This window comes from Sarcophilus harrisii, chromosome 5 (assembly GCF_902635505.1).
Source record: "Sarcophilus harrisii chromosome 5, mSarHar1.11, whole genome shotgun sequence".
NCBI lineage: Eukaryota > Metazoa > Chordata > Mammalia > Dasyuromorphia > Dasyuridae > Sarcophilus > Sarcophilus harrisii.
The window spans coordinates 281,392,215-281,418,492 of NC_045430.1; the positions used below are offsets into that span (position 1 = coordinate 281,392,215).

At 36.9% G+C, this 26,278-nt stretch overlaps 1 protein-coding gene across 1 annotated transcript in view; it reads left to right on the plus strand.

The window, feature by feature from the left end:
- The window catches only part of AGMO (alkylglycerol monooxygenase), a 298,597-nt gene extending 273,022 nt beyond the window's left edge, over nucleotides 1-25,575 (plus strand). Inside the window, exon 13 of the mRNA XM_003772131.4 lies at nucleotides 24,153-25,575. Coding sequence (XP_003772179.2) covers nucleotides 24,153-24,233 — 81 coding nt within the window. The 3' untranslated portion in view covers nucleotides 24,234-25,575. The remainder of the gene's footprint in view (nucleotides 1-24,152) is intronic.
- Nucleotides 25,576-26,278: the final 703 nt, after the last annotated feature.

Below are 26,278 nucleotides of genomic sequence, written 5' to 3' on the forward strand. Positions count from 1 at the left end.
ATGAAGCTTTTAACTCATTTTTAATGATTTTCTTGCATGCTCTCATTTTTCTTTCCATTTTCCCTCTACCTCTCTTGCTTGATTTTCAAAGTCTTTATGACTTGAACTAAGACAAATTCACAATTTTTTTTAGAGATTTTGGATATTGGAGTTTTTATTTTGTAATCTCCTGAGTATATGTCTTGATCTTCCTTCTCATCATAGAAATTTTCTATGGACGGAATTTATTTTTGTTGTTGTTCATTCATTTTCCCAAGTCTGTTTTTTGACTTTTAACTCTTTGTTAAAGCAGGGTTCTGCTTTCCATGTGAAGGACACACTGTCCCAAAATTTCAGTGGTTCTGTGCAGCTCTTTTCAGAGACATTTCTTGTAAGTGTAACTTGGCAATTCTTCCAAGGTGGAATGATGTAAGAGTAGTTGTGTTCACTACTCTCCTGGCCAGTGCTTTGGTCTGTGAGTGACCACAAACACTCTTTTATTCTGTGGAACTATGCTGAATGTCCCCACTCCACTGTAGCCATAAGTTTAGGTGTTCTGGTACTTCTCCTTGCCTTGGGACTGGCACCCAGGATTTTGATCAGGGTTCAATAATGGGCAAAGCAATAGATTCATACCTTAGTGCTAGCGAAGAGATTCCTGTAACCTTCAGACCAGTTGAATGACCCTTTTAATGTCTGTGGTCTGAGAGGTCTGGAAATAGCTGCCACCACTGAAGATTCAGTGGCTCTCAAAACTTGTTCTAACCTTGTTGGGGCTGGGTTTATGCTGGCACAGCCTATATTAGACTATGATCCATTCTTATCTCCTTGCTACAGACCTTTTCTTTTGACCTTCTATGTTGTTGTTGGCTGGAAAATTATTTCACCCATTGCTTTTGTCTCTGCCGTAATTTTGTAGATGAGGAAACTGAGACAGGCATAGATGAAGTGAATTGACCGGTTTCACATAGTCAGTGTCTGAGGCTGGATTTGGACTCAGGCTTTAGCAAGAGAAACAAAATTTTGGGCCTTTCTTTTCTGTACTTTGCTCTGAATCGGCCTCTCTAGAGTATTTTGTCCTTTCTGAATGGCACACTTTATAAGAAGGCCATTGAGAAATTGGAGTTTCTCCAAAGTAAGATGCCATTGTACCATCTAGCCTTCTCATACATCAGATATATATATATATATATATATATATATATATACATACATACAACTTCTTGGAAAAATATTAAATAGATTTACTTGAGGTAGCACAATTTTTACCTAATTGATCTGTCTCATGAAAAATTTACTTGTTTAGATCCAGTGGAAGGGGACAGAGAATAAGTAAACACAATGGGACAGAGAAAGAAAATGCTATCCATTGAATTATTTCCAGTGTGCTGAGTTTCATTTCCCTTTGATTTATTTAAGAAATAAAGGTCATGCATAAGTTTTCCATTATTTTGCAATCTCTAAGACCTCCCAATAAACAGCAGAAGCAGTTTTTAATTGAATCTATCACTTTTGTTTAATGAATGGGTAAAATACCTGAGCTAAAACAGGTGCTCAGAAATACATAATCCATGAGATTAATGATATAGATCTAGATCTTTCATAATAAACTTTCAGTGCGCTCTCTCTCTCTCTCTCTCTCTCTCTCTCTCTCTCTCTCTCTCTCTCTCTCTCTCTCTCCTTCTCTCCCTCTCTCTTTCTCTCCCTCCCTTCCTCCCCTCTGCCTCTGTCTTTCTGTTTTTCTATCTCTGTATCTCTCTGTTCTTCTTCATAGATCTTATCTTTGTTTTTGTCTTTCACTTTTCACGGCTTGCTAATAATTCTCAAATTTAAATTCCTATTTTACTCGATCATTGGCACATCCAGGTGTTTTCAAGTGTGGTAGCTTCCTGAGCCATTACAGTTCTACTGCCCATTCCCTCTAATCTATCTTACAACCTGCTGTGAGATTAAATTTTATGATTTCTTATGACATCATCTGTATATCCCTTTGCCTGGTTTCCAAGGTATTCCATAATCTTGTCCCACTTCGTCCATATGCAGCTACTCCTCAACTCCCATCAGTGGCTCTAGTCATTTCATCGTGATTGTCTCACATGTACTATATTCATTCATGACTCCAGGAATGATCTGATTTATATTGTTTCTTGGGCACATTTCCTCTTCCTCCTCTCTCACTGAAAACCTGAATTGTCCTTCAAGGGCAATTCCCTAAAGTATTCTATGAAGACTTCCCAAAACATTATAATCCTCACTGATCTCTCCCTTCTCTATATTTGATGGTATTTATTTTTATAAACTTTTTAATAGGGAAAATATAATGTATTATATTTTGGGTAAAAAAAAATCACCTTCATAAGTATGGGATGAGGAGTGATGAGATCAGAGGGAGTTTTAAGTATTACACACATACATAGAATAAAGCATTCTCTATCTCTGTCTCTCTCTATCTCAGTCTCTCGCTGTCTCTCATTAACTACCTATCTTTCTCAAATATCTTCTTAAAAATATAACCCTATAATTTTTTTATATTTCCTGAAAATAATGAAAATTACAGACTATATAAATCTACTTCAAAACTATGTTTCTGAAAGAGATCTTAATTTTTTTTTTGATGGAATGTAAATTCTGTAAGAGTCAATAAGAAAGTATAGCATTGGGAAAAAAGTCAACAATAGCAGTAACAACTGTTATGTTCTTGTGTTGTACCATTATACACACTCTGCAACCCCTGCAACTCATAAGCTCATGTGGCTCACTTTTACCTCTCAATCGAATATAACATTCAATATATTTTATCTTTTTATCTCCATTTCCTGACTTCTTTGTTGAGTTAATTGTCCCTGTGTCTGACTCCCTATGACCCCATTTTTTGTGGCAAATTCTGGAGTATGCTGCCATTTCCTTCTCCAATTCATTTTAAAGATAAGGAAACTGAGGCAAATGGGGTCAAGTAACTTGTCCAGGGTCCAGGGTCACACAACTAATAAGTACCTGAGACCAGATTTGAACTTACAGAGATGAATCTTCCTGACTTCAGGCCTAGATGTGCCTGCTACTTAGCTACTCCTGATGTCCTTGTTTTCCTTCAAATCCCAGTTAAAATCTTACCACCTACTGGAAGCTTTCCCTGATGCTTCTTTAATTTTAATGTCTTCCCTCTCCTGATTGTCACCAATTTTAGACTCTGTTTATAGCTTGTTATATATAATTGTTTCAAAGTTGTCTCCTTGGGTTAGAGTGTGGGTACCCTGAGATGGTTTTCACTCACACCCCCCCCCACACACACACTTAGACTGACAGATATATAAATACATTAGATAGATGCATAATAGATACAGATATACATGAGTTAGATATCACCCTGACACTCAACATAATAACTGACAAATAGTGTTTCACATTTTTTTAATTGACCTGCCATAAAGAGAAGCATAATGTTAAGAACAGGAAAGGTTGTAGCTTGCCTTTTTTTTGTCCAAATCAGATTCTATCTGCAGAACATCTGTCTCTTCTACCTTGTGACTTTCCCTATCATAGTTTCAACATTTTGAGGGTCCACATAGAAAAATTAAGTGGGAATCCTGGGGAGTTTTGTGAAAGCCACAGATGACATATGAAGGCCACGAGACAGAACAGAAAAGTTCTTTTTCATATAGGATTTTCATTTAATATTGACCTAAATATAGTCTATAACCAAATATTTAACCCAAATTTTGTAATAAGATACTGTCAAACATTTCATAAAAGAAAAAGAAAAAAAAGCAATTTCTTTTCTGGTAGGAAGGGAGGGCCAAAATATTTATGTGGATTTTTCAGATTATTGGTGACCCTTAATCCCTACTATGTGGAAGGGATAAATGTGTTGTGTTCCAGTCTGGGAAACAACTTCTAATGGCGCTGATAAGTGGGAAAATGTGCTGAGGAGAAGCCAAGGAGACTTTGCAATCTGGTCACAGGAAAACTAGAAAGAATTTGGTGTGTGAAGACTATGAGAAAGCCTGACCCCTTTTTGGAATGGCCTGATGCACAGAAGGATAACATTTGTTTGGTTTGGTTCCAGAGGGGAGAAGTAGGGACAGTGGGTAGAAACTGCAAATATACAACTGTTGTTTGCTGTCATGGAAAATACTGCCATTTTAACTTAAATTATCCAGAAGTAGAACAGACTTCATCAGGAGATGTTAAGTTTCCCTTCATTGGGGTTTCCTAATCAAAGGTGACCATTTTGTCAGATTTGATCCTCCTCTAGACTTCATCACAGTTGCTGGAATCCCATAATTCTACAAGATCATGTTAATTTTAAAACTTGGACCTCTTCAATACCTCCCTGTCCTGGTACTGTTCACTCTCTCTGATCAATGGAGGATGGACAGGGGAGAGTTCTCCCCAAAAGAAGAAGAAGGGCAGCCATCTCATCATTTCACTGGCTGCAGTCTTCAGAATTTATTCCTCCGTTCTACATTCCCCTTCATCAGCTTCTTTTTATGTGTTTTTAGATTTTGAAGTCTTTGAAGAGTGAATACCCATCCATGAATGTATTGGGATACTTTGTGACTCTTATTTGGGATTTCTTTTTGTAAATATCTTTGAATAGTTCGCCATTTTTTCCCCTTCAGCTTATTTGATAGATGAGAAAATTAAGGCACCACGGTTAAGCCCAGGTTCATACAGATAGTAAATATCAGAGATCATCTGGTCTTTTCAATTTGGAATTTTCAATATGGAAGATATCTTTTTGACTTCAGACCGGGCACTCTATTCACTATACCAACCAGATGCCCTATCTTTGGATAGACATGATTTAAGTCTTAGAAGGAGTTAGGGAAATTGATAATTTCTTGGGTCTTTCTTCCTTCCCTCCTTGAACAAATGGGTGCCCCAGTGGTGTCACCTTGATGCACATATCTATGGAGCCAATGTCTCTTCTAAATATCTTCCCTTTCTGGCACAGTTCTATCTTCTACCCCTTTCATTCTCTCCTTTCTCTGATTGTCCTGAAAATAATGTTTTGTTTTATTTTTCTGGCTCAGATAGATATGAATCTCCTGCTTCTCTGCTTCCAGTCCCTCAGAATTTTTATCTGGTTTTGATTATTGGTTTTTTTTATATACAAATTCCTGAGGACATGGACAGTTAATTAATAAATTCAAGAAGAATGAAAGCCATATTTACATTCAGTTCTGGGTGCTGGATTTGATAATGAATTATTATTACTTAACCAAGCTCATTGTTTTAATTACCCTGAGATAATCAATGGAGTCTTATAGCTGAAGTATTATGTATTATTATTAAGCATTATGTATTATTATTAAGTATTATGTATTATTATTAAGTATTAAGTATTATTAAGTATGCTCCTCCCCATTCTATTTGATATTTATATTCTGTTTTTCTGATATGGTAATATTAGTACCATGACTCATAGCTATATAATGCACTGAAAATTTGTCTTGTGTTTCTAAGAGTAGCTTAGACACATCAAAATGTGCAATTTTCTAAAAACAAAGAAAAAAACATTCTAGTCTACTCTCCCTGCATCCTATCTGATGCCATTTTGACTATAAGAAAAGTGTCTGAGGGATGCATCCTGTAAGACTATTCATATAGTTTTAAGTGTATATTTATACCATATAGATGAAGTATCCACAGATCCATTTGGATAGGTAGGAAGTACAGAAATCCAGACACAGTGCTTTGGGATGAGAACTGGAGGAAAAGTAGGAATCACTTCATGCTGCCATTCCCTGTAATATTTTATTTGATTTGCCAGTGAATTGCTTGTGTCAAAGAGCAAGGTGACAGCCACTTCCCCTGTCCTTGCTGTAGGATTTCCCCCAAGTCCTGCTTTAGGCTCTTGTAGAGAACTTGGGTCACTTGTCCATTGGAGCAAGGATTGTTTGCTACTTATTCTGTCAAGGGGGGGTACTCTGCAATCCAGTGTGGCCTATTTCTTCCCATTGATATTGATGCCACAAAACCTATCTGGAAATAAAGCCAAAAGAAAAAATGGAACAGTGGATCCTCCATTAAAACTTTCCCCAGGAACAGAGAGAGAAGCCAAATCCCCATGGCCCTGAGTAGAAGGACAGATGGATCTCAAAGTCATGGCGTCCCCTTTCTGATTGCCTTTTGGCCTGTGGGCTCTCTGAATACTTCACTATCTCAGCAAGATCACCTCCCAGATCTCTCTCTCAGAAGCACTGAAGTGTAAGTAGTTTTATGTGCTGACCCTGATTTATGTTTAAGCTAAAGTGAGATTTTTCCAGAAATGTGGCAAATATGTGAGCTTGCACGACAGACCTTTCGGGAGAACAGAGCAGCTCCCCTCCGCCGTGTTCATTTATTCAGAGCTCTAGTCTCCCAAGGGCAAGCAGGAATCCTGGTGAAATGGGAAGGGGGTGGGGAGAGGGAAGGGTGATTCAGTGAAATTCATCTTTGAAATAAAGGGGGCCCTTTGAGATATATTGCCATGATGTAATGTAGTCTGCTTGTGTTGTATTTGCATACACCTTCCCCAAATTCTCCAGAGGAAAAGGCCCGGACATCATGGTGTGTTTCAATTAAGTCCACATCCTTGGCATTCCACAGTCCAAATTCCTAAAACCCTCAAGCTAATATGTTTCACGTTGTTGGGTTCATTTACATACTGGAGTTGGGCTCTTGCTGTTCAACTTGCAGCCTGGGTAGCTGTGATTCTCTCCCCAGCACGATAGGGATTCATGAGATGTGCATTTCTAGGGAAACAGTTATAATCACGAGCAAGAATTAGCTGAGCACTAGGATCCCTCTCTCAGGATACTTCCCTATGCTCCTGAACTTCATTCAAAGGCCCCATAAAAAGCCAGATGTTCCATGGGGTACTTTAAATCTTAAATGTCAGAATAATATTCTGGGAGGGAGGATATTAATATTGGAAAAATAAGACGAGCAGTTTACATGGCAAAACTGAGAGGCAGATCAACAAACCCATTGTCCCCTTGGCAATATCAGCAGAAAGAAAAGATAGCTCCCTAATAGCTATGGAAATGACAGAGGAAAATAAGAACCTCTTCCATCTTGTTGGGAGACCCCGTCTAGCAGATTTATGGGAGGCCATGAACAAAAAACAAAGAGGATAGGCCACCATAGATGATGGGTTGTGGTCTGATCATTCAATAGAGCTTGGAAAAATCAATTAACTCACAGATGCATTAGCATATTTTAAATTGTGATTGACATTCATAAGAACTACCTGAAGGTCTCCCACCAAGACATGCCAAGTGCACACATGCCCTAATCCTATTCTACATATTATCTTGCGATAATAGTCCAGATATCATCATGTGATTTTTTTATCAAAATAATATGTTTGACAATATGTAGCACTCTGTTTTCTAATGGATGCTCCTTTTAGTGTTTTGAAATAATTTTTTTATAACCAGAACTCTGACTAAGGAAGGACTTGGAAACACTGAAACCAAGGATTCTTTACCTTTTCCTGTATCATGTCCTTTTTGGCAGCAATCTGATCCAATCTATAGACTTTATTTCAGAACCATATTGTTAAATTCATAAATTAAAACAGGATTACAAAGGAAACACATTATATGAATGTATGTTTGTATGCATGTATATTTAAAGTTCATAGCCAGAAGGGTAAGAATCTCTTCCCTAGATAAATCTTGTTTTAGAGATAATAAACTGAACATCATAAGAGTTCTGTGGTTCACTTAAGGTTGTGAAGGAGACAGCCCAAATCTGGAACTCAAGAGCCTTGGATGTAGTCAGACTTTTAGCACAGGGTCATCAGTCATAATCTTGACTGTGGAAATATGACTTGGGATCCAATGGCTCCTGTAGGGGAAGCAGTCACCATTCCTGAAGACCCATGAAAGGACACTCTGGCCACCAGAGTCCTCAGCCGAACCAGATAGTTCAACATAAGAAGTTGATAAGAAATATCACTGAAAATGACATTACAGAAAAGATTTGACCATTTGCTTTGTCATTGCATCCTAAGGACTATAGGATCCTTCTATCTGACTAGCAGCTAAACTTTCCAACTCTCTTGTTTCCCCAATTCCTATTTCTATCACCAAGCCTTAAAACAAAAGACAGAGCTATCATCTTGCCAACAAAGAACCAAGTAGTCAAATCTATGGTTCTTCCACTGGCAATGCATACTTAGGAGAATTGGGCTATGAAAACTGAGAGCCGCTTTTCATTGGAGGTGCTGGAAAAGACTTCTAAGAGTCAGTTGATCAAAAGAGTCAAGATTTAAAGAAATTAATTCAGACTATTCAATAGAAGGTCAAATATTTAAGCTGAAGCTTAAATTCTTTGTCTGCTCAATGAGAAGGCAGGACTGATGTTGGGAAAGATTGAAGGCAAAAGAAAAGAGGATGAGCTGGAGGGATGTGGTCATAGAATCAATTAGCATGAACTAATTGAAGAGATAGTGGAAGGAAGTTCTAAGAAGTAGGCGTGCGTTAGGCAACAACAATATTGCACATAGTACTTTAATCATTCTTTCTTTTCTTAATGAATTAAAAAACGAGTTCCCTGTGAGCAGAACATTAACTTTATTCATCATAGTGTTTTCCATGGCATCTGTCATGGAGTCCTTCACATAACAGTTGCTTAATCATTATTTACTAAAAAAAAAAAAAATCATATATTTACCTATTATTCTTACCCCAACTCTAATTGCATGCTTCCTTTGAATGTCCCCTTTATTTTGCATTCTGAGAAAGGTCTCTTGTTTCCTCTTAATGGCAATAACTTTTTTTTTTCTGAGATGACCTCCAATTGATCCTCACATATCCTATTTGTACACAATGGTTTACATGTTATTCCACTAAATGGACTGAGCTCTTTGAAGGCAGTGACCTTGCCTTTCCATTCCTCCCCCTAGCATTTAGCATAATGCCTTACACACTGTAAGCACTTAATAGCTGCTGGTTGATTTGACTTGTTGAGGGCATTTTATCGATTTAGAAGAATTGCTTTTAGCTATAGATCATCAAATATGATAAAGTTTTAATTCATTCACAATGGAATAAATGGAAAAAATAAATGGAATATATAAAGGGGAGCAGCTACATAGCACAGTGAATAGAATACCAGCTCTGAAGCCAAGAGGAAGTGAATTCAAACCCAGCCTCAGCACTTAACATTTACTTAGATATAAAGGCAAGTCACTTAACCCCAATTACTTCGCCAAATAATACAACAATAAAAACACAACTCTATAAATGACGTGTGCTTACCTAAGTATAATTTATAATTAGAAGAATTGCAATGCTTTCTTTCATCATCACTGACTGTACAGTGCCCTATGGACTCACACTTAATGAGATCATGTCTAATAAAGGGGTTCAGAATTTTGTGACTTGAGCAATATGTTGGGAAAGTCTCATTCAAATTCTCAGTCTCTTCATAACTTAGAGACCACTAATTCTAATCAGATTCTGACCAAGAACTCCCTCTCAAGCCCATTCAGCACCATCCTGCTTCTTCTTGAACCAGCCCCTCTAGGAGAGGCAGCTTATAATGTTTGAGAAGAGGGACAGTTCATTATACTTTGGCATTCTGAGATCCATCCAAGACAGTTTTTGTTTGTTTGTTTGTTTTAACCTGGCAGCAACCTGAAATGTCTCTCTCTGCATAATTTTGCACTGATGTCAAGCATCATCACACCCCAATCCTACTGGAAGGCCATCGGATTAGTGGTCTGAGACCAGACCAACTCACCCTTCCATCTGATTTAAACAGCTGTGTTCTAAGCCACCTAAATCTTTCCAGATTACTGATCTTACTGATCTTCCTCCTCCTCCTCCTTCTGATACTTTCCTCTTAGAACTCATCTGCAGTTCACTAGCTAGCTCATCCCCATGCAAGCAGCACAGGCCGTCCTCTGCCCAGCTCATTTCAGTTCTGTCTCCATTTGGTCATTTATCAGTGGTTTTCCATAGCCATGTAAATTTATATGTGCATATTGCACACACACACACACACACACACATATATATATAAATGTGTTTTCATTTAATCATTTTTTTTAAGATGAGAGCATACATTCCTAGTTTTGCAAACCATATGTCTCCTAAGGCTAGTGAATATTTTTACCTGTATTTGTAATTGGTAACCTCTTCTTTTGATGAGTAACTGTGTGTGTGTGTGTGTGTGTGTGTGTGTGTGTGTGTGTGTGTAGAGAGAGAGAGAGAGAAAGACAGAGACATTGTTTTTATAAAACTTACGTTCAGATAAGAGGTTTTTCCTTTGTGATATACAGTGACTTCAGAGTACAACTAGAAGTCGTGGGGGAGAGAAGCAACATGTACGCATATAATCATTTAGAAGATAAACATTTCCAAATCATAGATTAAAAAAATAAAGTCTAACTGGCTATGAGAACACTATGGTGGATGTACCTGCTATTGGTAGGGGTGGTGAAGTAAAACTCTGAGGAAAACTTTGAAAGAAATTGAGTCATATGCGCTTATTTATCTCTTAAAAAATCTTTGGCCAATGAAAAGGAGCATTTTAAAGAGGAGAGCCATGGCCCAGGGCAGAAGCCTGGGTGCAGTGAAGTAACAACAGAAGGTGAACATTTAAATGTTCTTTCCCTGCTGTACTGCTGAGTATAGATAGCATGGTAGTTTACCAGAGAAGAACTTACCTATCAGGAAAACTACTCAGGGTCAACCTAATTCAGCATATTTTAATAATTCATCTTCTGACCTAATGTGTCGAAAAAGAAGCTAAGCCCCTGATCAAAGTCTGTGTATGGATGCTTAGATCAAATTAAAACTGCCATTTTGGAGCATATGCCTTTGAGAGAGATGCCTTTCCACCAGCCCTTCCTCTCCTCTTGCCTCCAGTTCATAAGTGAACACCTATTGGGGTCCTAACCTTCTCCACAGTCCTGCCTCCTCTTGGTTGGCAGTCAGATATACATGTGAAAAGTAGGATTGTGACTAATCTTCCTTTAATGAATGAAATGTCACTCAAGAGCTGGTTGAATCTACTGGTCATCCTGCCATCTGGGGGAGGGGGTGGGGGGTAAGAGGTGAAAAATTAGAACAAGAGGTTTGGCAATTATTAATGCTGTAAAGTTACCCATACATATAACCTGTAAATAAAAGGCTATTAAATTTTAAAAAAAGAGCTGGTTGATATGAAAGGTAAAAAATACAAACATGGAGAGAAAAAACTAAGAGAAAGAAAAGAAATTATCAACTGTCAATTGGATAAAGTCATACTGGATTCCTACACACACACACACACACACACACACACACACAAACACACACACCACACTCTTCCCACCCAGGCAAACAAGAACTGCGTCTCTGAGTCCAGTGTTCCAGTGCCCGTTTTGCCTTGACACTTCCATAAAGCATGCTATGCTATACCCAGCCATGTGGAGAATGTGGGGTGTTCCAATCTGGTCTCTTTATAATGTGTGATCTTTTCCAGTTGGATGTGGTATCTTTCTTTTCTGGAATCATCTCTGCTTTCCTAATTGAGGGCTTTATCCTAATCATTAAATTTCTCCTCAAGAAGAGGCGATGTGGAGTGTTGGTACAGTCTCACACCTTTTTTATAGCCCAAAAGTCAGAGAAAAAAAATGCTTTTTGAATTTTTTCAGTGTTTATGTAATCAGTACCTGTGTTGCCAAAGCTTATTTAAAACAGCTGGATGCCTGCTGTTTCCCTTCCCCTTTGTTGGAACTGCTTCCAGAACAGGTAGTCAAAAAACGGAAAGTCGGGACAGACCCAGGCATCTGGGCCTCCCTCAGGAAGACAGCTGTGGCGGCCCAGGAAGCCCTCCCATTATCCCATCAGCCAAGCCTTGGAGGCCCCTTGGGGCCGCTTCTGGCATGACTGGTCAAGAAGGATGCAGTTTATGACTTAGAACTTATGAGAGAGAGCATTCAGGCGGTCCCATCCCTGGCAGAACATTGAGAAAACTTCCCCAAGCTGGGAGCCACATGTGGGCCGTTGACCTTCCATACTCCACAAGGAGAAAGGGCCACCATTGTGAAGAATCTAAGCAGCTCTTTGATACACAGTGAAAAAACAAGGAAGGGCAAGTATTCTTTCCAAGACATAAATCTACACAAAATCCAGGGTCCTATTTAGAACCAGAGAGGAAATTTTAAAATATGTGGGCACGACTGAATAATTTGCAAATGCCGTATGTATGCTCAAATATGGAATCCTTGCTGCATCATTTAATGGGCTTCCCTTTTTTTCCTAGACAATAAAATGGATTCCGGTCCTTTGTAGATATTCCTAGAATAGGAGTATGAACCCTAAAAATGCAGCTAATAGTTCACAGGAATGTCCAGTTCCATTTTTTTTCCTATCCCCTGTAGGAACAATAGGAATGAGATCTTTGGAAGCGGGCCATCAATGGCATGCTTTTGCCATTAGAGAAATACTGAGCCCAGATTATCTGATTATTTATTAATGTTTTTTTTGAATGTTTCTTATTTAATATCAACTTAATCAACAGACAATGATAGTAATATACAGAAAACAGATTAGTATAATAACTGTATGTGAAACCTAAATTGGGAACTTTTGTTATACACTATTAATTTAAGTCTATATTAAATTTAATTGTGTCCTTTTCTAGCCTTGTTTTATTTTCTTTTGTGTATTAACTATATATATGTATTATTATATTATATTTATATGTGTATATATATTTATATTTTTTCCTTCCTCCCTTCCTCCTTTCCTTGTTTCCTCCTTTCCTTGCTCCTCCTTTCATTTCCATGATGATGCCAAAGCCGAACAATAGTTTAACAAATCAGTGTATTAACCCCAATGAGTCCTGTATCCTAAAAAGCAAATCCTTTTATTTTTAACTATGTACTGGAGCCAATCAGAACATAGTGATCTGATTCAGGCTTAGTGACCTGCTAAATTATATGCCAGCTTTCCTTCCAATCCATTTTCAAAAAATCTGTAAGCATAATCAGTCACCATTTAGTGGGCTGGTGTTTTTGTACAAAATGCTTTGATCTCACAGCTGCAAGGCTTGGGGAAGGGGGGAAGGGAGAAGGAAAAGGGTAGTACTCGAGCTGTTTGGCTCTGGCGAGCTCTATTCCAGTTTTAAGAAAAAAAAATGAATGAAAGGCAAGCTTGAGAACTAACCAAGACATAAATGGACAAAGAAATAGCAGGAAGTGAAGCAGATATTGAGTTCTTTTATTTTTTAAATCAACTCAGCCTCACCCTCTCCAAGAAGTTTGTGTAGAGGAATTAGTGGTCAGGGTTCAGTATAATTTTAACTGTAATGGATTGTCCAACTCAAATTTTAATGCCAAAAAAGAAGGAGGTGACACTCATTAGGGGCCTAATACGAATAAATTCTGATTTGGGCTTTTTCTTTCAATTTTATAAAAAAATAAAATAAAATAGACCACATTGTATGTAATGTTTGTCTGTACTATTTTATTCTTTCCTTCCTTCCTCCCTCCCTCTCTCTTTCCTTCCCTCCCTTTCTCTTCCTTCCTTCCTTCCTTCCTTCCTTCCTTCCCTGCTTGCTTTCTTCCTCCTTCCATCGCTCCCTTCCTCCCTCCTTCCCTTTCTTCCTTCCTCCCTCTCTCCCTCCCTTCTTCCTCCCTTCCTCTCTCCCTCCTTTCCTTCATCATTTCCTTCATCATTTCCTCCTGTTCTTTCCTCCTTTCCTTCTTTTCCTTACTCCCTTCCTCCTTTCCTTCCCCTCTCTTTTTCTCTCTCCCTTCCTTCCTTCCTTTCTCTCTCTCTCTTTCTTTCTTTTGTAAAAAAAAATATGCACTTACATAAAATAGGTAATCCAAAATTCTAGCCTAGACTAATGATGTTTATAATAACGCATTTCAGGACATGTCTATGTCATGCTTGAGGGCAATGATGAGGGTGGGCAACTTCATTCATCGTGATTGAAGCTCTTGTCTAAGAATGGCATGGACTAGATTCCCCCTTCCCCATAGGGAATTATCCAACTGAATTATCAGGAATTGGATGACAATTGAGGCTAAGAGATTTTATCTTCCCTGACATGCCTTTGTATTCTAAATTACTTTTGTGTTTGGAAGTGCATGTCCTGTTTTCACCTGTGTAACTTTTTAATCCTTTTCTAACTTAGAAAGAAATATAGTATTTCAGGAAACATGAAAGCATTAAAAAAAAAAAAACTTAAAGGAATTTACTTTTGCAGATTCTATATTACTGAGATAGCTAAATATTATATATATACATAAACATATATATATATATATATATAATACTAATTGAACATTAGCAGGTTGCTCTAATAATAATTGCCCCCCAAATCTTTTGGATATGTATGTTCCTATATCATGGATGGATATATATATATATATATATATTGCCTTTTATTATTTTTATATTGTACTTTGCAGGAAAAATGCATTTTGGAAAACTGGGGATCTTGGTGAAAGGAAAAATATAAAATCAATGTACAGTTTTTATAAGTTGTACCTTCTCATTAACATTGATGGGAATCACATGTGTAGTTTTTCTTTTCTTTTTTCTTTCTTTTTTATTTATTTTTTTAATTTAATTTTCCACTACAAATGTCATAGGAACTCTGGGGTCTCTCCTTATATCTTGTTGACAAATTTTAAGTATAAGCCTCCACACCCAGGGAAAAACAAGTGTTTGTTTGCTGTATGTCTGTCTCAGGAGCTAGCAAATTTCCAGGAGATCTTTTTGAATTGAGGATTTCTCGTTGTGCAGGAGACAAGAGTAAGGTGGTTTAAGAGGGATGTGGTGCAGCACAGAAAGCTTGACTTGATCCACCTCCATGTCTTTGCAAACTTCCTCCTCCCAGTCTCTGTTAGCTTGTTCCCCTCTGTTTGTCGGAGCTGACATAGTGGGAAGGCCAGCCCGAGTTGACGTTGGAAGAGGTAGACAAACATTGTCGGTAGCACCAGATCCAAGCAGGGGAAAGCCAGAGAAAGCCCTGAGCAGCTCATCGTCTGTTTGCATGGTATGTTAATTGTGGTTTTGACAATTCCCACCAGATGGCTTTGCCGGCACAGTAGCTGGCTCATGCCAACTGTCTTGATGCGTTTGCTCTGAGCTGGAGGTAGGTTTCTATTTAATACAACATATGTTCCCGGAGTTTTGAGCAGACCCTCCTCTTCCTACCTCTGTTTATAAGTTTCAAATGTGAGCAAGTGTGACAGACAGCTCGAACACGGTCTCTACGAACATGAGACACATTCCAGCGGGATTGCCGAAAGCCATTCTGGGATGGCCCGAAGTTTCTTGTGCGGTTAGAACTTTTTTCAGGGCTAATAAATCATTACAGACAGTGAGAGACATTCAACTCTGGGAAGTGAAGAAAGGGCTGCTACTGGAAGATCTGTCTAGGATTGTCGGAAAGAGCTCCCATCTCCTGTTCTTCATTTGTTCAAGAATTCCAAGTCACCCAGATGTGCAAAAGAAAAAGTTAAGGACACTGTCTCTTGTTACTATTGTTGTCACTTTGAGGAGATGCTATAGGCTTCCCTTCTAGTATGTGGGGGACAGATTTAATGGCCAATGCACATCCATGTGTGACATATTGGACTTAGGGATTGTTTTTGTTATAGAATCACTCTTTATCTAATTTTCCATAAAGACCTGGGTTCAAGTCTCATTTCATCCACACTATAATTGTGTGAATGAACAAGTCACTTAACTCTTAAATACCATGGATAACTGTCTAAGATTACTTATTGGAAGGACTGTGAATATAATCATGTCTGCATATACAGACATATATTAATGCACACGTATATGCACCTATACACAAAATGCTGCTCCTAATAAGGTACAAGGAGAACAATAGGAACTAAAAATAAATGGGACTCTCAGTATCCCTTTTCCCTTATCAGATTTCATCTTCAGGATTATGTTCAGTTCTGAGCACCAAGGTTTAAGAAGGATGTTGGAGAGTGTCAAGAACAAGGAAATCAGAATAGTGATGGGCCTTGATTTCATGTCACAAGAAGAATGATTACAGGAAATGTTCAGGTTTAGTACTGAAAAAGAGAAGACCAAAAGTAGAGGGGAATGATTATCTCCTTTGGTGCAAATTGATTATCCCCTTTTAATAAAATAAGATAATAAGTGTAAAGAGCATTGTGTAGGGCCTAGTAACACTATAAAAATATTAAATATTCATTATAAGTATTAAATATAAATATAAGTTATCAAGTCTTTGGAGGGTCTCATGTAGAGGCATGAAGAGCCTTGTTCTTTTTGGACCCAGAGGATGGAGGACCATTGTGTGAAAGATGCAAAGAAACAAATTTAGGTTTGATAAAACACTTAATAATAGCAGATGACCCACAGTAGACTGCATTGCTCAGGAAGTGGTGACGTTTCCCGCCTCATATTATGCTAGAGATTCTTTTGGTGTATGAGTTGGATCAGAAGGTCCCTGACCTTTTTTTTTCTCCTCCAATTCTGTGATACTATCGAAATGATAAAGGTATATGACAAGACTGAGGGACTTCTGAGGATCAGCCTGCATCTAAAAACAAAGGGAGGAAATCTCCAGCTCACAGATGGATTCTTGATAGGGAATTTTAGGGGACATCAGAATAGCATTCATTGATGGATTTCAGTGTACTTTGTTGCAGAGGATAGATATTCACAAGCTATAAAATCATAGACCTAATAAAGCACATGAGTATGATATATATAAATATCTACATAGATATCTAGATCTCTCTCTAAACACACACACATATGTAGGCATATGTGTGTATTTATATATATATATATATATATATATAGATAGATAGAGAGAGAGAGAGACATATATGTGTATATATACACACACATATATATAAAATCATATTCTTCATTTTTTCTCCATTTATATAAAACACATGGGACTAGCTTAGCTAGTAAATAAACAGACAGATTTATTTTATATGCACCATCTTTTGTTATATGACTCTCAAATGATTATTTTAAATCTTTATTTCAAATTAAAATCTCAATAATAATGATATAATTGATGGAAAACTTTGTTAAAAAATGAATATATTATATCAAGCTTCGTAATAACTTATATACTCCTTAAAGGAGTGAGAGAATAGAGATTTTTTGGACACCTTTCCAAATGAGACAAGTGAATAGATTTTGTCAAATTAGTCAGTGCATCTTTTCCCTCAGAGCTTTGAACTTTAATAGGTACCATGGACAATAGACAAAGAAGGGTGTCTTGAGTCAAAGGACCAGGGTTCAGATTTTGCCCCATTATAGACTAAGTGACATTGGAAAAGTCATTTAACTTCTCTCTATCTCAGGTTCCTCCTCTTCAAGATTGTAGGTATTGGATAAGATTGCCAGAGTTCTCCATTTTACTTCTGTGTGACTTTTCCCTGGAACCATGTGGTTCCTTAAGACCTATTGACAGGAAAAAGAATAGATAGAGATGAAATTATAAAAATAGAGAATTATAACAAAAATTCATACTTTTGATGCTATCTTAAGGAAGCTATTATAAATTATAAATAGATTGGAAATAGAGCAATTTTAAACTGGGATGGATACACTATATATATCAGTATCATCCACATGAACTATATCCATCTCTGACATATACATATACATGTAGATATCCATATGATATCTCTATATAATTCATTCATTGGCAATGTCTTTATTTCTAATTGGCCTCTGAAGTCTGGCTTTGTACTTTCAGAATAGCTGGAAAATTCCTGTTTGGGGCCGTATGTCTTTAAGACTCTCCTAGGGAAGCAAATTTTTCATGCTGGGGATGCATATTGCATGGATCTAGTTTTCCTAATGGCTTTACAATTACAGTCCCTTTTTCCCTTCAAATATATCAATTACACAATCAGGAAGAGGAAAGTTTTTTTGGCAACAAGGACTCCATCTTTCTTTCATTATTTATCTGAATGGCTAACTCTGGCAATCCAGTTTTTGTGGATTTCGACCTCTGAGTTCCTTTCCCTATCCCCTTTGTCAAACTTCCTTAACATCATCAAGGGGAGACCCTAAATGGTGGCATTTTGAGAGAACTTAATATTTACCTAAGGGTGGTCATGTCTATGAATTAAGGACTTTCCCAAGACAGAGAATGTTAGATTCTGTCTGATCCTAAACACATCTCACTGAAATTACTAATATTCTTATATTTTTGATAAGACTAAGTTATAAGGTGGACTTATTTATCATATGGCCCCACCCCTCCAAAGAAATTGCTGAATTTTTGGTTAAATAATCTCTAATTTTATCATTTTGTAAACATTGCCGAAATAAAAGAAGCTAGTATGAGTTATGAGCTCTCGGTTTGTTTTTCAAGAAGAGAATTTAAAATCATCCTGCCAATCATTCAATGATGGGAAATAGAGATGATGATCATTCCCTCGTTTATTTTGAATATGATTAATATTCAGATCTCTCCTAAAATATATTTCATACTGCAAGTCCTTTTTTTTTCTTTGATGAGAAGCAAAATAAATGTCTTTCTGCATCACTTGTGAAACTATCTTCAAGCTTGACCCTCTAATGTCCATCCATATTCTAAGTGATCTGTGTACAATTCTGTTACCACAGCCAATGACTATAAAAGCCAATTAGATGCTACTTCTCAAGGAGAAATTATCCCACATACATATTTAAGGAAATAAATTAGAGCCTCAAAAGTCAGGACAGAATGAGACTCTTTAACAAGTTTTGCTGTAGTTTTGAAGAGCTAATGAATTAGTTCCAACATCGTTCCACCAGTTCACCTGAGAACATGTTTATAAAGGTTTTAAGTTAATGATGACACAGCTACCAAGCATACTGATGCTGTTTTCTGGGAGAGCTTTAATCTTTGATATCCAGGAAAATTGGCTTTAATTGAAACCCATCATTGTCTGCTCCAGGTGATACATCTCTCCTTTGGAACACCCAAGTTCCAAAATCTCTTACGCCTCTCTGCAGATTTCAATTCTTGGACAGAGTAAGAATGAATAAGAGAAGAGAATTTAAATTGAGGAAAGCTTCCTTTTTTCTAAGAAGGCTGAAATCTAAAATCAGCTGGGCCTGGTTGTGATTTACTCCCTTTTCTTCTTCCAGAATAATCATGTTCTGATGAGATGATATATATACAATGTTTTGCACATTTCAGGTGTTATATAAATATTAATTATTATCACTTTTCCATTTTTATTACTGTTTGGAATGGAACATTTTTGCTGTCTGAGCTTCCTCTTAGAGAAAACTAGCTACATAGATAGTACATCTAGCCTTAAACAGACATTTAGGGCTTAGAAACCTGCAAAGCCACAAAGACATTAGGCTCAGATTTAGACCTTGAATCAAGTGCTTCTGGCCTTAAGGGGAGCATTCTATCCATATCTGCTTTGTCATAATTCTCTTGAGCTACTTTCATATTAGCTATTCTTCCTGATGAATAGTTTCTGTCACCAGAACAACATGCTCAAATATTGTACTATTTGATGATCAATGTTCAAACTCAGTTCTCACTCCAAACTGATGGAAACTTTTGAATACTAGAGGTAATTTAGTTGTAAGGCTTTTTAACCTGGATATGTATGCATACACACACACACACACACACACATATATATGGATATGTTTATTTCATTATTTCAATATGATTGTTTTATTAAATGAACTTTGATTTGTGTATTTATGAATATTATTCCAGTAGGTTGTGAACACCCTGAGAACAGGGTTTATCTTTGACATTATTTGTGTCCCTAGCACTTAGCATAATTCTAGATACAGAGTAGGTGCTTAATAAATGCTTGCTGAACTAAGGTTTCTCTAGATTTCACCAAATTGAAAAAGGAGTCTATGCTACAACAAAATTACAATCCTTGGTATTGTCTGCTCCTTATTTTACATACGAAGCCACTTATTGGAAGAAATATGGGAGGAAAGACACATTACTACATTGTTGGTGGAACTGTGGATTGTTTCAACCATTCTGGAAAGCAAGTTAGAACAATACTCAAAAAGTCACATAACTGTATATACTCCATAACATGTATATATACTGTATATACTCCTTAATACAGTGATACCACTTCTAGAATTATGCAGCCAAAAAAAATAAAAACAAATAACAACAATAATCAAAACTATCATATATGATACTTTTTCTTTGTTATAGAAAAAAGGGAAAATAAATAGCTACACATCAGTTAAGGTGTGGCTAAAGAAATAATAAAAAAAAATATATGGACTTTATTGTGTCATAAGAAATGATGATGAAAGGGCTGGATTCAGGGGAGCTTGAGAAGAGTTTTATGGACTGATGCACAGAAAAGTGATTCCTACCAAGAGAATGTGATATAAAATAGTAATATTATATTAAAAAAGGAACCTAGATGATTAAAAAATTCAGGTTGCAATTCCAGAGAAATAGTAATTAAATATGTTTCTCACCTTTTGACAGTGGTAATGAACTTGAAGGGTAGAAGGTGACACATTTTAGGGATAGATTTTTGACTGATGTTTGGTTAAGTTAGCTTATAATGAGTGAGAGCTCTATTGAGTGGGGTGGGGGGTAAAGTGGCAGTTGAATGGTGAGAAGAATTAGGCTTTAAAATAAATGTAAAAGCATCAAAACAGAGTTGCAGGAAAATACCTAGTAGAGATCAGGAGTGAGAGGCAGAATCAAACAAGAAAAGTCAGCATTCTGGTGTGAGTGTATGCTTTCAAAGGCTAGCTATACATAATGATATGATAAACAATACTCTTTCTTTTCTCTTTACTTCCCTTTACACTTTCCTTTCCCAATAGAAATATTGATATTTGTTCGTGTTCATCAAAGTTAGAATGTGTTTAATTTAGAAAAAGGGAAATCGTTTGCTACTGAAGCTAGAGCACCATTCGAGGATGTGATCAGCCTGTACCATCTACTAGACTGATTTCCTTTTATAAATCCTGTCACTTTGTCCCTCTTCCAATGAGAAAATCCCTCTTCCTCATTGTAACAAACCATTCAATGGGTAACTATTTACCACTCCCTTCCCAAAGGTTAACGCTTTTGGATAATATATTTTGAAATGGATGGGGAAGCACTTTCTTTAGCGCCAGTGCAACAAAGAAATCCTTTATGCCATCACTTGGGAATCACATTCAGAAAAAACGAAAATGAAAACCAGTTTTAGAAGCATTGTTATTCCTTTTTCCTCCGTGGGTACCACTAGAGACATTTTATGTTATGCTTATTTGACTCCTGATACAACATTACTGTTGAAGTCCTTCTAGTAATTTTTCATATTGTATGTATTATAAACTGGAAGGAATGTCGGGAATTGAATGAAGCAATCAGACGGGTTAATGTTTGGGATATTAGTTCTCTAGAATGGCCCAGAAGGATCATTTGAAACTAAACCACCCACACATAAAATCCAAATGGCAATGTTTGGAAGTTATTACTTTTTTTTCCTCTCATTTTCCCTTCTATTAGAGCCAAAAGCCCTTCAGTATAGGGTCCTTCCTGTAGATTAATGATTGGCCTTGGGTAATGGCCCTTGGCTCTACCTCAGGACATCGGCATCTCCTCAAGAATGGCCCTGTCTATCCATCCTTATTGCTCAAATTTTTTTCCTCTGTAAATAGGTTTTATAGAGCTACCAGGAATAGTGACATTCTTCCTGAGGAAGGAGGAGGGGAGTGGTTTAGGAGGTGAGAAAAGAAATTGGAATCATTCAAGAGAATAAGTGATCTTCGGATACACGCTGGTGATTCCAGCAACATCACAGTACATCAAGCTCCCGATGTCCTACAGGAGACAGAAGTTGGGAAAGAATTATAATGTTTTAATATTTTGTGGACAAGTGAGAAAAAAGTAAAAGAAGAATGAAGTCAGAGCCAAATGGCTTAAAAACAAGTATCAGGGTAGGAAATGTCTAGTATCTGCTCTGTGGATCTATTTGGAGCTTGTGGGACTTGGAGCTCTAGAATAAAAGAATTTGCTTAAATTAAATTCAGAAATGCTGAATTTGTTCAATGTATCCCTCCTTTGTAGAACCTAACATTTAAAGTGTGTGTGTATTTGTGTGTGTGTGTGTGTGTGTGTGTGTGTGTGTGTGTGTTTCTGTGGGTAGGGAATGCAGATAGGTGAGGAAGGGGGAGAGGCTGCTCATCAGACAAAGGTTGTTTTATATGTGGTATTTTCTTATATTGTTTCATTTATCATTCTTTGAAAATAAAACTAAGGGAAAGATGGAACAGCCAAAGCAATATATTAGCTTAGAGGATTTTCTTTAAGAAGATAGCATTTTCAGATGTAAATATCATTTTACACTTGAGAAGGCCAAGTCACCATAACTTGGGTATCTGATGATCAAAACAACCTATTGATTTGGTTTCCTTGTCTCTAACTCTCCCCTATCCAATTTTAATTACACAGGCTATAACACTGATTACCTTATAGATTGGATGGCTAGCCCTAACTACGATAATATCTGTCTCAAAGCCCTACTAGATTTTTATGATTTGAGGACAATATAAAATATGACATTTAATTACCCTTCAAAATCTGGCTCCAACCTCTTTTCCTAGGCTAATTTCTAATGTCCTCCCTCCCTCCCTCCTTCATTCTCTTTCCATGAGCTCCAACCTCTAGCCAAGTTGCCTTGCTTCCTTTTCCCAATCCATGACATTTCATTCCCAGCTTCCTTGTCTTTGTTCAGGAATCCTGTCACAGCATTCCTGGAAGAGACTTCTTCATCACCTTGGCCTCTTAGTGTACCTTCCATGAAGCCTTCTTCAATGGCTTTTGTGCCATCAATGGCTAATGCCTTATTTCCTGAAAAATATTTTATTTTTCCTTGATAGGAACTCAGTTTAAGAGCCAGGAAGTCCTTGGTTCAAATCCTAACCCTGACATTCATTGGTCACTGACTCCAGGCAAGACATGACACATCTTATTGCTGTAAAGTCAAGGGTATACAGAATGGGGCTGGGAACTTTCACAGACCATACCAAACATAAATGGGAAATATTTAACTAATTAAATAAAAATCTAATAAAAACATGAATAACATTATATTTTTTCTTTTAAAATAGCATTTTTCAATTACATATAAAAACAATTTTAGCATTCATTTTATATAATTTTTTTAATTCTAAAATTTCTCCCTCCTAAGACAATAAGCAATTAAACATTATATTTTAAAACACCATCATCATGCACTTCTCAGGGAGAGAACCATAGGTACAGTTTAATGGTTCCAGTTTCTACTTGAATTTATATTATTTCTCTAGGCTACTTTTTAAGATGATTATTTGTAGAAAATGTACCTACCTGCATTAGTAGAGAAGGCTTCCTTGCCTAGGAATAAAATATAGTAGTGAAATTAGAGATTTAGCTTACTGCCTTATCTTTTCCTTAATTGCCTTCTATGTTAAATAAGAAATTTGGTATTGATGATCTCTACATTCCTTTCCAGATCTTAATTTGTAAATTCTAGAGGTCAAAAAATAATTTGATTTTGTCTTTATATCCCCAGTATCTAAAACTGTGCATTCTACATTATAGGTGCTTAATAAATGCTTGTTGGGTGAATAAAAAAAAAATGAAGGAAGGAAGGAAGGAAGGATATGGGTCATTGAGAGAACAGGCATAATGTGTTTGGAACACAGCCCATGTCATCTGGGACTCAGTGGAGTTCCTGGACTCCTAGAACATATAGCCTTTGAGGGAGGGGGCAGTTTTTAAAAATCATTTTTTCCTTCTTTTCTAAAAGGCATCTTGGTCTATAAAAACAATGAGATCATTTACTACAGTTCATAAAACTCTCGGTATGCCCAACAGCCAGGAGAGAGCTCCTTCTGTTCACGACCTAACATTTAGAAGCCCATCTGTGGCAGCAACTGAGCGTATCACAGCTGAAGAAAGTCACAGGAACAAAACAATTTCTCTCTTCCAACTTGGGCCTCCCGAATTCATGTTTAAGTTGTATTTGTTAAGCCATATCAGAGTCTAGGCTGCCAGATCTAATGTGTGTAATATAACTCCAGCTAGAGTGCCTGGGCTCATTTCTCTTGGGAAAAAATTCTCTTTGCCAGTTGAACGTGAATATTAAATATTGATCAAAGCACAGAACCATACTCTTTCTTTTTTGTTGTTGTTCTCCACACGCTTTATACACGTCTGTTTTTTTTTTTCCCTAGATTTTATTTTCTATCTGCACCACCTACTGGGGAATAAGAAGCATGAGACAACTTGCCTCAGACCATCCAAAGCAGCCCTGAGAGATGTCTAAGACCTTCTATATCAACCAGAAAGAGGGCGGCAATGAAGGGCTGATTATAACCCAGTAGCAGATGCCAACGATTCAACGCAGAAGTAATTCAGTACTTAAACCTTGGATATACCCTTTATATCCAAGGGTTTGGAAGATTTACTCCAATGGTCATTAACTTTGACTTAGTATTTTGATTAATTATTGTTGATTACTATTAGAATCTGATGTGATTCTTTTCATATCAACTTTGAATTCAATACTATGACCCCATCCTTTTAAATATATCCTTTGTTGTCACTTTTCAATTAGGCTACGAGTGCAACTATTTATGTAAAAATTTCAGATTTTACTTGTGATGTCTTATTAACAGATGCTGCTTTTCCTTTGGAATTTATTGGTCCCACCTATCTGGGACCACAAACATGGAATTACAAGAAGAACTGAATAGTTAACCTAAGGAACATTTTCCTCTTACAAGCACATGATGTGCTTCCTTTGGAAGAATCATGGTTGACTTGGAAATCAGAGCAGCATCAGTTTTGAGCTACCAGAGAGCTGAAAGGGCCTGGTTGAACCTTGTCATTATTGGATCAGTCTTTGGTGTTTAATTGAAATTGAATCAATATCTGCTTATCTGCTTGCTTGAAGAAATGCAAACCCAGAGATGAAGGGATTTTCCAAGATTATATCTATAATAATAAGAAAGGCAGGATTCGAAACCAGGTTTCCTGATTTTCAATTTACTATCCCTTCCTCTGTACCATGCTAACTGAATGCAAACACAGAGAAGCATGGTGTATTCAGGCAGCAAGATCATAATAATGCAATTGACAATCAGCAACATCATTTATGTAGAACTTAAAACTTTGCAAGGATATACACACAGACTATATCTCTATCTCTATCGATCTATATCAATCTACATCTCTATCCATATTATCTATATCTATCTATCACATCAGTATTCCAGACAGCCCAGAAGACTGAAGTGACTCATAACATTCTGATTCACAAACATAACTAGAAAATATTTCCAAAGGAGAAATTCCTTATGTCAATGTAATTTGAGATCTGAGACAATTGGAACAAGTGAAGACATAAGGAAGCATTTAAACAAACAAATGAATAAATAAGTAAATAGTGTATTAATAAGTGAATAAAAGTACAATGAAAAAAGATGGACAAATAAAGCAACCAATAAGCCAGCAAAAAATAAATGAATGTTAGAACAGAATCATTAGTGACTTTCCCAAATGAATATGGGCAGCCTGTTGGATTCCACTTCTGAAGAGCTTTCTGGTGGCTCCATGTTGTTATAATTTGTGGAAATAAAGGTAAATGGCACAGTATGCATACTCCAAGTATTTGTGTCTAACTCAATGGTGGACAGGAACTGAGAAGGTAATTTTAAGAGGAACATTGATGGAAACACAGACATTGGGTCTTCTTTATTTTTTTTTCTAATTTTCTTTTTGTTTTTCTCTGTTTCTTTAGAAAGCATTGAGGAGAGTTTCATTTATTGATAAATACAACCTGAGGGCTGCTTTCATTGAAAGTGCTTTCCTTAACTATATCCCATAGTTTTCATAGTTTTTCATGACACAAACCAAACTTCTGCTTCCACAGTCTCTGCTTTTGGCCCGTGCCCCTTTCCCTAACTACAGCCAGAAAAATAGAATGAAACTAGGAAAGAGCTAGAGTTGCAGGTGGATATTTAGAACAGGCATCATCTCCAGGCCTGGAAAATTTTTATTTTTCAAACTGGAATTGCAGGGGAAGATGAAAATTTGCATTATGGAAAAAGGAATAAATTCTATCTCAAGCATCAGAAGATTGAGTCATTGGCCTTGTTTTTCTAATGTGTCTTTTCATATTTCTTAATTTAATACAGAATTATAGAAAGCACTGAAAGACATAAAGAAATATTGGACCTTGCTTTTGTCCCTTCGCAACAGTATTTGGACTTCCCATGAGCAAAATCTGAAAGCATGGAGAATTTCCAGGAAGCCCATGTCCTCCAGGGTAAAAATTCCCCTAGGCCCCAGACTCCAT